The sequence below is a fragment of the Pelmatolapia mariae genome, linkage group LG22, assembly GCF_036321145.2.
Source record: "Pelmatolapia mariae isolate MD_Pm_ZW linkage group LG22, Pm_UMD_F_2, whole genome shotgun sequence".
NCBI classification, from domain to species: Eukaryota; Metazoa; Chordata; class Actinopteri; order Cichliformes; family Cichlidae; genus Pelmatolapia; species Pelmatolapia mariae.
In genome coordinates, this window is record NC_086245.2 from 2,995,906 (window position 1) to 3,008,280 (window position 12,375).

Below are 12,375 nucleotides of genomic sequence, written 5' to 3' on the forward strand. Positions count from 1 at the left end.
CCACCATGTTTGACTCTTGGCATGATGTTCTTTTTAAGAAAAGCTGTCTTAGTTTAATGCCAGATTTGTATGTAACAGGATTCGTACCTTTCAAGAAGTTCAACTTTTCTCCGTCTGTAGAATATTTTCCACAATTTTTGGGGATCCTCGAGATGTTTGGAAATCATAGTCTTTGAAATGTGTTTGTTTAAATCAAATACGATATGGCACAACAAATAATTTAATAAAGTATACAACGAATCTGAAATCGAAAATACAGTAAACTGAAATATATTTAATATACTTCTATAATGGTCTTATTGTTATATTAAGTCTGTGTTATATTTTTTATGGTTGTCTATACCAGCATACCATCCTCTGAAAGCAAAATAACGTCTACATTAAAACATGTGTAGCAAACAGTACATAGAAAAAATGACGTTATGCAATTTTATAGTTTGTAGAAATGTTACGTCAGCTGCCACGCCCACCGACGCCACGACGCGATACGTCGTAACAGCCTCGCAACTTCTTCGGTTTTTTTAAAAAAAGAAGTCAAGTGGCGCTTTCACAGCACTGACAAACGGACATTTGGAGATGCCTTCACTGGTTTTGTGACAGCGGACAGCGCCGGGTCTGATGGGGGGCGTGAAGTTTACCGGCTGCCGGTGGTAACACCGAGGGTGGGAGCGTTTTAACCCGGAGAAGCAACAGGAGGTTGAGGTGGACGAACATGGCGGACAGATGCAGGCTTCCAGCTGCCGAATAAACGTTGGGCAAAGCGAAACTGAAGACGAAGGACGGCTGCCGGGTGACTCGTCACGTATTTCAGCGTTACATGGATAGCTGGGTCCCTACAGGACTGTAAAAGCCCTCCGCTAAAGCCGTATGGCGTCCACTCAAGCCCGGATAGGCCAGCAGGCCTTGGTGGTGCTGGATGTGGCTCTGCGAGTTCCATGTATTTTTATTATCGACGCCATTTTTAACTCTTACTACGACCCTGGCTCGGGATGGGCCGGGGCGATGGGGAAGGTGTTGGTCAGAGTCATGGGTAAGTATTTTTAACATGAAGGAGCCCTGAAGTTTGCCTCAACAACACCGAGCTAGCCGCGTTAGCCGTGACATTAGTCCGCTGTGTGGAGCTGTGTCACCTGTCAGACCGGCTAAAGCCGATTAAGCGACCAGCAATAACATTTACACAGGGCAGATCCGTCTGACACGCTGCTTAACTGCTTCACCTCGACCCTAATTTACTCTGCTCTGGCGCCATCAGCTCGCAAGCTAACTAGCTAGCTAACGTCAAGGTGTGTTGTCACAAGTGTGATTTGTGGTGTCACGGATGGCCTCAGAGGCACCTTGGACACAGATGGATCATATTCAGGTCCTTCTTCCTGACAAAGCTCGCTTCTTCTCCTCCTCTAACTGTACCCAGAGAGCTGCTCTCTGGTCTGAACTATGCAGGAGTTTCTGAGTACCTGTGACGTTATATCAACGTGTGTTGACCTGGTGTCCCACTTTATGCACATCATTTGTATGCCTTGGCACTTGTCATATTTTCGGACAGGGGAATTACATTCTGGACTAGTGTTGTGTAATAACCAGAGCTGCTACTAACAAAAATCTGTTTCACTTTTTATTTATTGATAGAATAAGTCTGTAGCCTGACTAACTTTGAGTTTCCTCTACACACCGTAATTCATAAAAGCTCCTCGTTTTCATCACTGTGACAGAGTAAAGCTTCTCTGTGTTGAGTCAACAAGCAGGTTATGTAACTCAGTTTTCCAGTTTGCAGACCTTTGAGCAGCTCGGGCCATCTGAAAGTGTTAGCCAAGAGCTCTGGGTTTGGATGGACAGGAAGTGAGATTAGCTGTTGGGTTTGCTTCTGTACCTGTGTTTCTTTATGTTTAGTACAGGAACAGAGACTCCATAGAGCCAGATGTTTGAACGAACTTTATATTAAAGCAATAAGGCTCAGCTTGGTTGAGGTCCTCTACAGTATGTACGATCAGTTTATCATAGTGTTATCAAATGCACACGTAGCATTACATGGACTGTGAAAGGCATTCCTTTGTTTGTTTGTTTTTTATTCTTATTTGTTTTTCTTTTTATGTTATGCATGTTGCTTGTTCAGCCTTTTACTTATCAGGATTACTCAACTCTATGCTGATTATTTTGCTCCAAAATTCTTTAATGTGCAGCATCTGTTGTTTTCTCACAAAGATTGATCTGACTACTCACTATAATCAAACAAATTTGGAAGCTACAGTTAGCTGACATTTGACGTTTGTTCAGTTTGCAGTGAGAAATATTTGCCTTTCCTGTCTTTCTGACTGCTTCTCCGGTGTGTTCCAGGTGTCCTCATCTCCACTGTGGTGCTGCTGCTTTCTCAGAAAGCCTTGTTTAAGTTCTACACTCTATTCTTTGCTGTCCTCCTTGGCATGGCAGCAGTCCTCATAAACTACTACGCCACCTCCCACATGGACTTCTACAACGCCTACTACAAAGCAGCGTTGGGCTTCAGGTTGCTGCCTAGAAACGGGCCGACGCTGTGGCTGGGCATGGCCGCCGTCCAGCTCGTCTTTGGGATTGGCTATGTGTTCTTGCTTAACCTCCAGTCGGTGTTTGCTGCGCTGGTGGTCCTGGACATCATGATTCCTCTGTGGGGGCTGATGATTGAACTTCCTGCAGATGTCAGGCATCTGGTGGCAATGTTCTCGGGCCTGGTGCTGGCTCTCAGCACGGCCGTTTGCCTCGCCACGAGGCTCAAATGGTTCTACTATTCATGCCGGTACGTCTACCTGCTCGTACGGCACATGTACAGGATCTATGGACTCCAGCTGCTGCTGGAAGACACGTGGAAGAGGATCAGGTTCCCTGATGTGCTTCGAGTGTTCTGGCTGACCCGGGTAACAGCCCAGGCACTGATACTGGTTTACGTGGTGCAGGCGGTGGGGAGAGAGAGCGGAGATGCCACAGGTGGAGCTGCAGATGGGAGCTCTGATGCACAGGTAAATGCTTTTACATAAAAAACTTCACTTCCAGGACATGTTTGCTATATGATGGTCACTTTAGTGTCTAGTAGGACTGTAAAGCAAGGTAAGCTAACAAGTTGTTAGCCACAGTGAATTGATATTTGGTTAATGACCTTATTCAGAGTCTTTGACATATTATAATGTTTACAAAAGTCATATATTTGTTTGGGGAAAGAAGTTTTCCTTTTGCAGCCCCAGGCGCCCCTGTTGGATTTCTGTAATTATATCTAAATATTAACTCCTGTGTGTTTAAAAATATCTCTGAAAGCCTAAAATGTATGTAGGTGACCACTACAGGTTTCCTGTGTAGCCAAGTAAAGTCCAGCTGGCACATTAGCTCTTTGCAGTGTTTTACAGGTATATTAATGCACAAATTTCAATGTGAAATATGCTTTTAATAATTTATAAACAGTGTCTGATGTCTGAAGAGCAGCTAAAAATGATGCACACTACATAACAAGGTCATAATTCTTTAACAACCTCATTTCTACTGAAGCTGCTTCTTCATGTTCTGTGTTGCTGTTAATAATAAAGTCTCACCTAAAAAGACTGCAGAGTCTGAACTGAAGCTAAAAGGGATTATGAATAAAGGTGACGCGTGTACCTGTGTGACTGCACCGTTTTCAGAGTTACCTGCTGAGCTGGGATGTGTTCTGGGATCTCACGAGTAACCTGATCATCTCCGGCTGCGACTCCACGCTCACTGTGCTGGGGATGAGTGCCGTTATCTCCTCTGTTGCACATTACCTGGGCCTCAGCATCCTGGCTTTCATAGGTATGACTGAGATTGTTAGTTGGAGTGCTAGCAGGTGTAAAAGCCTTGCTGATTTGCCCTTCACGTAATTATTTGGATGCTCCTGGAGTTGAGCACTTTCTCAATTTGAACCTTCAGGTTCGACTGAGGAGGAGGACAAGCGGTTAGGCTTTGTGGCTCCTGTCCTGTTTTTCATCCTGGCTCTTCAGACTGGCCTCAGCAGCCTGGATCCTGAGGAACGTCTGGTACGTTTCGGATTCGTGCTTCCAGTTTACGCCGTCGAAGCAGCCGGCAAACTCTTTTTTTTTTTTTTTTTTTTCTCTCATTTTTTTTTGTTGTTTTAGCCCAGGGGTGGGCAACTCCAGGCCTCGAGGGCCGGTGTCCTGCAGGTTTTAGATCTCACCCTGGGTCAACATACCTGAATCACATGATTAGTTCATTACCAGGCCTCTGGAGAACTTCAGGACATGTTGAGGTCATTTAGCCATTTGAATCAGCTGTGTCGTATCAAGTACACATCTAAAACCTGCAGGACACCGGCCCTTGAGGCCTGGAGTTGCCCACCCCTGTTTTAGCCTCTTTGTGAATTGTTATGTTGCCCTCTAAACTACGAAAACATGTTTAATGATTTATACTATAAATAACATTTGCACACAGTAGCGGAGTTCACTGTTCTTCTTGTCATCCTGTATTTCCGTGGTTATAACGGAATAACTTCGTACACGTAACTTAGAGTCTTCGTTTTGATCCACAGGTCCGCCTAAGCCGGAACATGTGCCTTCTGCTGACCGCCATCCTGCACTTCATTCATGGCATGACTGACCCCGTCCTCATGTCCCTCAGTGCTTCCCATGTCTCCTCTTTTCGGCGGCATTTCCCCGTCCTGCTGGTGTCCCTGGCGCTCTTTGTACTCCCCGTGGTGCTCAGCTACGCCCTCTGGCATCACTACGTCCTCAACACATGGCTCTTTGCTGTCACCGCCTTCTGTGTTGAGCTCTGCCTCAAGGTGAGCGCAAACAATTTATCTTTGACTGGAATTGATGACGTCCAACATCTCCCAAAGTTTTCAGTCGTATTTTAGTCAAGAGATCCAGAGTAATCAAACTTGTGACTTAAATAATCAAATGTGTAATAATAATGACCTGATTGATGTGCATATAAGAGCATGATTTAGCCCTACAAAGGAGGCAGTAAGGATTCTGTTGTCTGTTTGTCAACGTGGGATTGAGTGGAGACTGATAGTGTTCTGCTTATGGAGTTTATAGTCTGTGCCTACAGTTAATAAGTATTTATGTTCAATTACACTTATGGCTTCCAGCATTTATGAAAACAAGAAATAATCAGGATTAAATGATTACTTGTCTGGATTCCTTTTCACAGTTATGCTCTTGCTTTGTGTTTTGTGCTAAATCCAACGCACCACTTTCCTTTGCAGCACCTCTCTAAAAACCCAAACTCACTCCTCGACAGGTGAGGGGAGAGCTGAGGTGAGGGCCAGGCTTTGTCAGCAACAACAGTAAAACTGATTCAGAGAGGTGGACAAGGAACCACAAATACTGTTTGTAAATTCTTAAGTGTTGTGAGTTTGCATATAAAGTACTTGTAAGTTTGTGTTTCTACTGCTTAGAGACAAATGTAACTATAAGAACATGGAACCAGGCTCCTACATTAGATATTCTGGGCATGCTCGCTTGACTAAAATTAGCCTGGGGACCCGCTGAGGAATGGCGAGTTTGTGGGTGTGGAATCGAAACTGTTGTGAAGGAGATCGGCGACACATTTTTAGACTGTTTACTTCAAGCTTAAGGTCCAAAAACATTCCAGCTGTCACCAGAGGTCAGCTTCAGCTCCGTGTCACATATACAGAGGACGTATGGCTGTTGCATTTTTACGTTTATGAACGTTCATTATTCGGGTAGTAAACTTTAAAGAACAACAATTTAAGTAAAGATGTACAAACTTCAACTAAAACATGAATTGTGAGTTCAGGTGATCAACAGCATGCAGGATATTTTTGTTCTTTCTCAAATTAACTTGGAGCATGAACACACACACACAGAGCAGAATTTAAAGGAGAGTTTATCGAACTTCCCGTTGGCGTGCTCGCTCCTTGTCAGGAGCTGAAACCGTTCACTCGTCTGCTTTGCTCTCTGCAGATTAAATTCAGCTCACGTTTCTGCTTCCTGCTCTCCAGGTGGTTGTGTCTTTGACCGTCTACGGCCTCTTCATGGCTGACGGATTCTCCAATGTCCTGTGGGAGAAGCTGGATGACTACGTCTACTACGTGCGCTCCACGGGCAACATCATCGAGTTCCTGTTCGGCGTCATCATGTTCGGAAACGGCGCCTACACCATGATGTTCGAGTCAGGCAGCAAGATCCGCGCCTGCATGATGTGCCTGCACGCTTACTTTAACATCTACCTGCAGGCCAAGAACGGCTGGAAAACGTTCATCAACCGCCGCACTGCCGTCAAGAAGATCAACTCCCTGCCGGAGGTGCGCGGCGACCAGCTGAGGAACATCGAGGACGTGTGCGCCATCTGTTATCAGGAGTTCGCCACCTCAGCCCGCCTCACGCCCTGCCACCACTACTTCCATGCACTGTGCCTGAGGAAGTGGCTCTACATCCAGGACACGTGCCCCATGTGCCACCAGAGAGTTTACGTTGAGGAGGAGAGTAGAGACAGAGCTGCCTTTTCCAATAACAACGGGGGCTACGCACCGCCGCAGGATGCCGCCGCTGCTGCGGGTCCGCCGGCACCGGGGGACAATCAGGGAGGACAGCCGGCTGCAGAGCTGCAGGCCAACGGAGTGGCAGTCGGCGCGCAGGCCGCGGGAGGAGCGGCGGCGCTCGACCACGACCTGCTGGAGGACAATGACAGCATAGAGTATGACGAAGACGAGTGGGGGACTCAGAACGGCAGCGCGCTGATAGAAGAAGACTATATCAATGATGACACAGACTCCACAGAGGACTGACGACAGAAGAGCTATAGATAAATAAACATATATCTTTATTATATTTAAGTTAAGAAATGATAAAAGACATCTTAAGCATCTTAATTTGCTCTTGAAAAATGTCAGGGATGTCTTTCTCTTGTTAGTTTCTTTACGTTTTTGAGTTTTACTCTACAAGGGCTCGTGGAAAGAGTAACTGCTGCTCTCGTTCTGTGTGTATGCGTGCGCGTGTGTGTGTGCATGCTGAAGCTGTATGACATAGACCAAAAAACTCCCAACTGCTCTTTTTATTCGACAGTATCTCCGGAGTTTGGAGATCCTGATAGAAATCTTGCTATGTGGGCACAGCTGTCTTTGCACCGTTTATTTCCTGATGCCAATCAGAACGTTTATATTAAAAATAAATATCAGACTATCTGCAGCAGCAGATTCTGCCTTGTTGGAGATGGTGGTAGAAATGCTTTTTACCAAGTGGAGAAAAGAAACAAAGCTGCACGTTGTTTTCTTTCTTTAGACTTTGTCACTTATGAAACTAAACTTATCTGGTTTGAAATTTAGCTGAGCTCCTCCTTCGGGATCCTTGTTTTGTGCACCTCTGGAAAGCTTTCAGATTGTCTCTTAATTTTTTTTTCATTGCTATGTGGTCTCTCCTGTTCTGACCACTCTGGGTTGCCTGTTGCATTTCCTCCAATTTGTCAAAACCATGAATTAAATTTCATTTTAAGGAAGGGAGGGGAGAGCTGAGCTGGAGGTTTTTAGATTTACCAGTCCATTACGCTACAACCCTCACCCTATGGCCATGACCAAAACAGGAAGATCAACAATACACGTGCCTCTCTTACATTTGTAATGGGTAGGCTGGCTGGGCTTAGCCTTATGTGTGATTCATGTATTCTGTTGGCAGCAGAAGCAGTCACAGACAGGAGGAAATGGCAGTACTGAGCAGCCAGTCACTGTCATTGTGAGCTGCGTTGATGCATTTCTAGGGAGGTGCATGTCAGGTTATGGCACAGGGTCTCAAAACCTTTTGCAGTTACAACATAACTTAGATTAAATACAGATGCATGCGCTTCACTTAAGAAGCTCGGAGTAGAGCCGCTGCTCGTTCGTCTCAGGCCGAGCCAGCTGAGGTGGTTCAGGCGTCTGGTCAGAATGCCTCCTGGACTCCTCCCTTCAGAGGTTTTCCAGACACACCCAGGTGCGAGGACACATTACAGCAGACCTATAAACAGAATTGTAAAGTGTTTCTGGTGAGGAGGATATCTGCTTAGCCTGCTCCTACCACAACCCTCCTTCAGATAATGGTTGGACTGATGTCATGGAAAAAGTCACAGGGAGGCTAATCTGGCTAGTAGGGTGGGCGGTGGATGATGACGTTTTAGTGAAGGTGGTTTGTGCCACGCACTCTCACGGCATTACAGTAGAGCTTTGCATAGACAGGCAGTTTGACCTTGGTGGACAAATCCACCACCACCACCGATCAGTAGTCCAAAACAATGAGGCTACTTGATCTGATGTGCTGCCTTCAGAGATCTCATCCACACTGATGATTCTTAGTGTGAAAGTTGTCCGTTTGAAAATGGAGTGTTCTGTCTGCGCTGGTTAAAGGTTCGTGGTTAAAATAGAGAAACTGTAAAAGGTCTGAAAGTACAAAGCATACTGAGTGGTTCAGAGGTGCACGGGGGGGTGAGGCTGAAGTGGGGAGCCTGGTGAAATTTAAGTTATGGTGGGAGTCTCCGAACATAAATGCACTTAATATGCAGCCCTGGTGTGTGTGTGTGTGTGTATAAAGGTGAGCATGGTCGTTTGTGTGCCTGCCGACTTGTAATGTGATAAGATGGTGTCTTAATAATTTGGTTCATGTTCCCTCGTGGTGTGCTGCAGGGAAAGATGCTGGAGTGTTTATTAACGACACAACTGAGGAGCGATTTGAACAGATTTTGAGCTGTAGTCATTCTGCAGGATTTGAGTTTTTAGAAAAGCTGTGAGCACAAACTCTGTAAACTCTGTCACGACTGATTCAGCTGTTTTTATTTGAATAGACGATTGATCCCCATCAAAGTTACCATCTTTCGCCTCAGTGACGTTAAATGTGTTTGATTAGTTTCCTGTGTGTTAAAATCACATCTCCGACTTGCAGATTGATCACAGCTCAGGTTTGTGGTAAACTCGCTCAGCTTTTGTTTTTGTCCTTAAATGCAAACCGAGTATTTGTGAATGAAGCAGGTAAGCGAAGCAGTACCCCATCAGCTCTGCACCAACCAGAGAAAGCTGAGAGGTGTCTCTTTGGTTTTGTTTTTTTTTTAAAGGTGACATTCTACTGTAATCACTGATATACCTCTGTCATTACTTACTACTGGTCTCTTGTGTGACCTTGCTTACATTTGTGTACGTTATTGTACATTTAATGAAACAAACACGTGCACACTTTTCCCCTTGACGCTACTTTCTACATCATTCTTTTAAGAAATCAGTATTGACGTTGGCTAAAAGCTTGTTTCAGACCTGGGAGCGGTTAATAAGAGTGTGAAGGTGCGGTGGAAAGCACACCTGAAGAGTTAGAGTCCAAAAATGTATTTGGTGAAATGATTGCTATGTTCAGTAACAGTCATAAAAATATAGGAGGTGCCAGTTGTTTTGCATTTCTTAAGGGAAAAATCCACCCATCAGTTTTAGTTGTTTTAAAAGAGTTGGATGGAATTTCTGTTCCCACACTGGTGGTTTTATCATTCACTAAATGCACATTTTCTTTCTAATCACTGGTACAGACAGATTTCTTGTTGTGTCCGAGCTACGAGGACGGCACTTTTTTAAAGGCTGAAACTGCGTTAGCAGCCACAGGCTGCAAGGCTGGATTAAAGAAACTGGAAAAGATCCAGACGTGCAACCTCTGAAGGCAGTGTGTGATCATGTTGTTAAAAATTTGTTTAAAATAAGAAAATATTTTTATTTTCCTGAGGTTTATACCTGCTGATCTAAAATTTTAAACTACTGGTCCAAAACGAAGCCCCGGCTGACACAGCTCCCTCAGCGACTACAGAGATCTTTAATGTGAAACTGTATTAAAACTGGCTTTCAAGCACAACTCCACAAGTATTATGATGTGTAGACTTCCACAGCCCAAACGTTTTAAAGGGTTTGACTACAAACTTGTGCTCTGTGCTGTTTTAAAAAAAAAAAAAAGGCTGCAAGGAATCCATTTAATTCTTGCTCGATAAGAGGATATGATATGTGAGGAAGTGTTGGGTCTAATTTGATTAGAAAGCTGTGCTTTTTTTGTTTCAGTAATGAAGGACTTTGATTATTAGTTTGATTGTTCTGAAAGCTTTTTAAAAGGTAAAAGCTGTTCATTTTGCCTTTTGTTTTAAAAAAGAGATTTATGTAAATAAAATCATCTTTGATATCGTATCTGGACTGATGACGCCTTTAAGTGACTTCTTCATAGACACATTAGAGCATAATCTTCTTTTCTTTTTTAATTATATTTTTATTGAAAAAAGGGCTTCTTACAATAAAGTGCTTTGATATTATTTAGTCCAAAAAAAAGAGACTTTTTCTTAGTCCTTTTGTTTTACATTCAGGTAACGAAAAGTGAACTCGGTGGCTTGACAGTGTATACATAACTTATTTACATAAAGTACATTCAATATATATTATGAAGTAGACAGTCGACCTGACATTATAAAATACATGGAAGATACACCAATTCAGAGCTGGTCTTACCTAAATTTAGGGTGGAAGGGGGACACAAAGCTAATCCATTTATTCCATATTTTGTAGAATTGGTCTTTTCGAATTTTTAAGAAGAATGTCAATTTTTCCATTTTAAATATTTCAAAAACCACCTTAAACCAATCCTCAAGTGTTGGCGGAGTTGGATTTGCCACTTTCTGGTTATTAATTTTTTGCTGGCCGCTGATAGATCTTGTAAGAGCTTTGTGTCCCCTCCCTGGACCGAGCCAGCAACCAGGCAATGTGGTAATGATGTGCCTCTTCAGATCCACATCTTCTCCAGCATTCCGCTGTCCCATTTTTATATTTAGTTTGATGAGGGGTTTTCAAAAATCTAATAATGCAGGGCTCTAGAGTGCGACCAATTTGGTCGCAAATGCGACCAAATTTTTCCGTGGTGCGACAAAAAAAAAAACATGTTACCAACATTTGGTCGCACCTGTTTGGGTAACAAAAAAATTTCTGCAACTCTCCATGTGGTCAACAACAGACACACATTATGCCCCTATCGTGGACTAAACCAATCAGAGATAGTCAGGGGCGGGACCTCTCTGATTGGCCGTGGTCCAGTTGGAAGTGCAGGTAGAAGAGGGAGGTGAGTAGCTTTAATAAGGCGATATCAATTCATTAACGGATTCCACACAAAGACGTAAACACAGAGCGACCCGACGCATCAGAATCAGCTTCGTCTTTCTCGGCTTTCTCACCGGACGGCCCGCAGACGGACACGCTGTCGGAGCTTAGCGATTCTGATGCGTCAGGTCCGCGCTGTGTTTACGTTTTTTTGCGCTGATTCTGAGCTGCAGGTTTTGTCTCTCCAACCAAAATTCGCCGAGCCAGCAGCAAAAGAAGCAGCAAACTACGCTTCACATTTGATCAATGTCGTCATGAATTCCCTCTGACTTTTGCTGTTTTGCTTCCATCACGATAAAAATTACACTTCCTACACAGCTCCCTGTGTGTACTTCAAGAACAGTTTCCATTTCCAAATCTGTTTTCTGGATTATTCATTCGCTTATTACCCACCAGTCTACCGTTGTTTACAGCGCTGTCTTTTTCTTTTTTCATGTAAATGACGTCCGACAAGAAAGCCTAATTTCTGCTGTTCAATACTGAAGAAATTTAAACTAAAATTATGCAAAATTGAATACTGCAGAATATTTTTAAGGTTATCTGCTATAAAAACCAGATAAATCTCCTTCATGTTTTTCTGTGTTTTATTCTCAGTTACTTTGACACAAAGGCATCTGCTGTGATGTTCACAATTCTGATGAAGTCTCACATGTATCAGTGCTGATAAATGATCAGAATTATAATATTTCTGACTGTCTGAGGCTAAACTGAATCGAATCGGGACTTTGAGAACCGGAATCGAATGGATTATAGAAATCAGTGATGATACCCAGCCCTAGTGAGCAGCCTAGGCCCGACAGAAGTGGATGTAGCTGTGGGTAATAAGAACAGATGAAAAGAACTATTGATAACTTTTTTTGTTAAGTTAAGGACTGATCCGTCTGAAATTCATAGCCAGCTCTGACACGGTGCCATCAATCTTTGAATGCTGAAAAAGCAGCAGTGTATCCAGAAAACACACTTCATGCTGCCATAAATGCACTGCCCAAGTGTCCTCTCTCCCCACTGCCTTTCAGCAGCAGGCAGCAGCAAACAGGTCGTCAGGCCAAGATGATGATTAAGTTTAACATTTTCTACAATATTGACAAAGCACTTTATGCACAACATTGTTAGTTAATAATTTAGAAATGAATATTGTCTGTATGGGCTTCCCCCCAAAGAAGGTGCACATGTAAAACTGCGGTGTTAAGCGAAGCGGTTGAAAAATTTGAGTGCGCCTAACTTTTGTGCCGGTACGCCTAAATTTTTTAAGTTAGGCGTACCGGTGCGCCCATGTCAAAAAGTTA

The 12,375-nt window shown here is 43.7% G+C and overlaps 1 protein-coding gene across 1 annotated transcript; it reads left to right on the top strand.

Annotated features, from left to right (window-relative positions):
• The first annotated feature begins 476 nt into the window (after window positions 1–476).
• On the top strand, window positions 477–10,138 carry rnf139 (ring finger protein 139). Its single transcript, XM_063465590.1, has 6 exons — window positions 477–1,030; window positions 2,332–2,987; window positions 3,639–3,786; window positions 3,904–4,010; window positions 4,520–4,771; window positions 5,960–10,138. The coding sequence occupies exons 1-6, from the start codon at window positions 868–870 to the stop codon at window positions 6,743–6,745; spliced, it is 2,112 nt and encodes a 703-aa protein (XP_063321660.1). The 5' UTR covers window positions 477–867; the 3' UTR covers window positions 6,746–10,138.
• The last annotated feature ends 2,237 nt before the right edge of the window (window positions 10,139–12,375 follow it).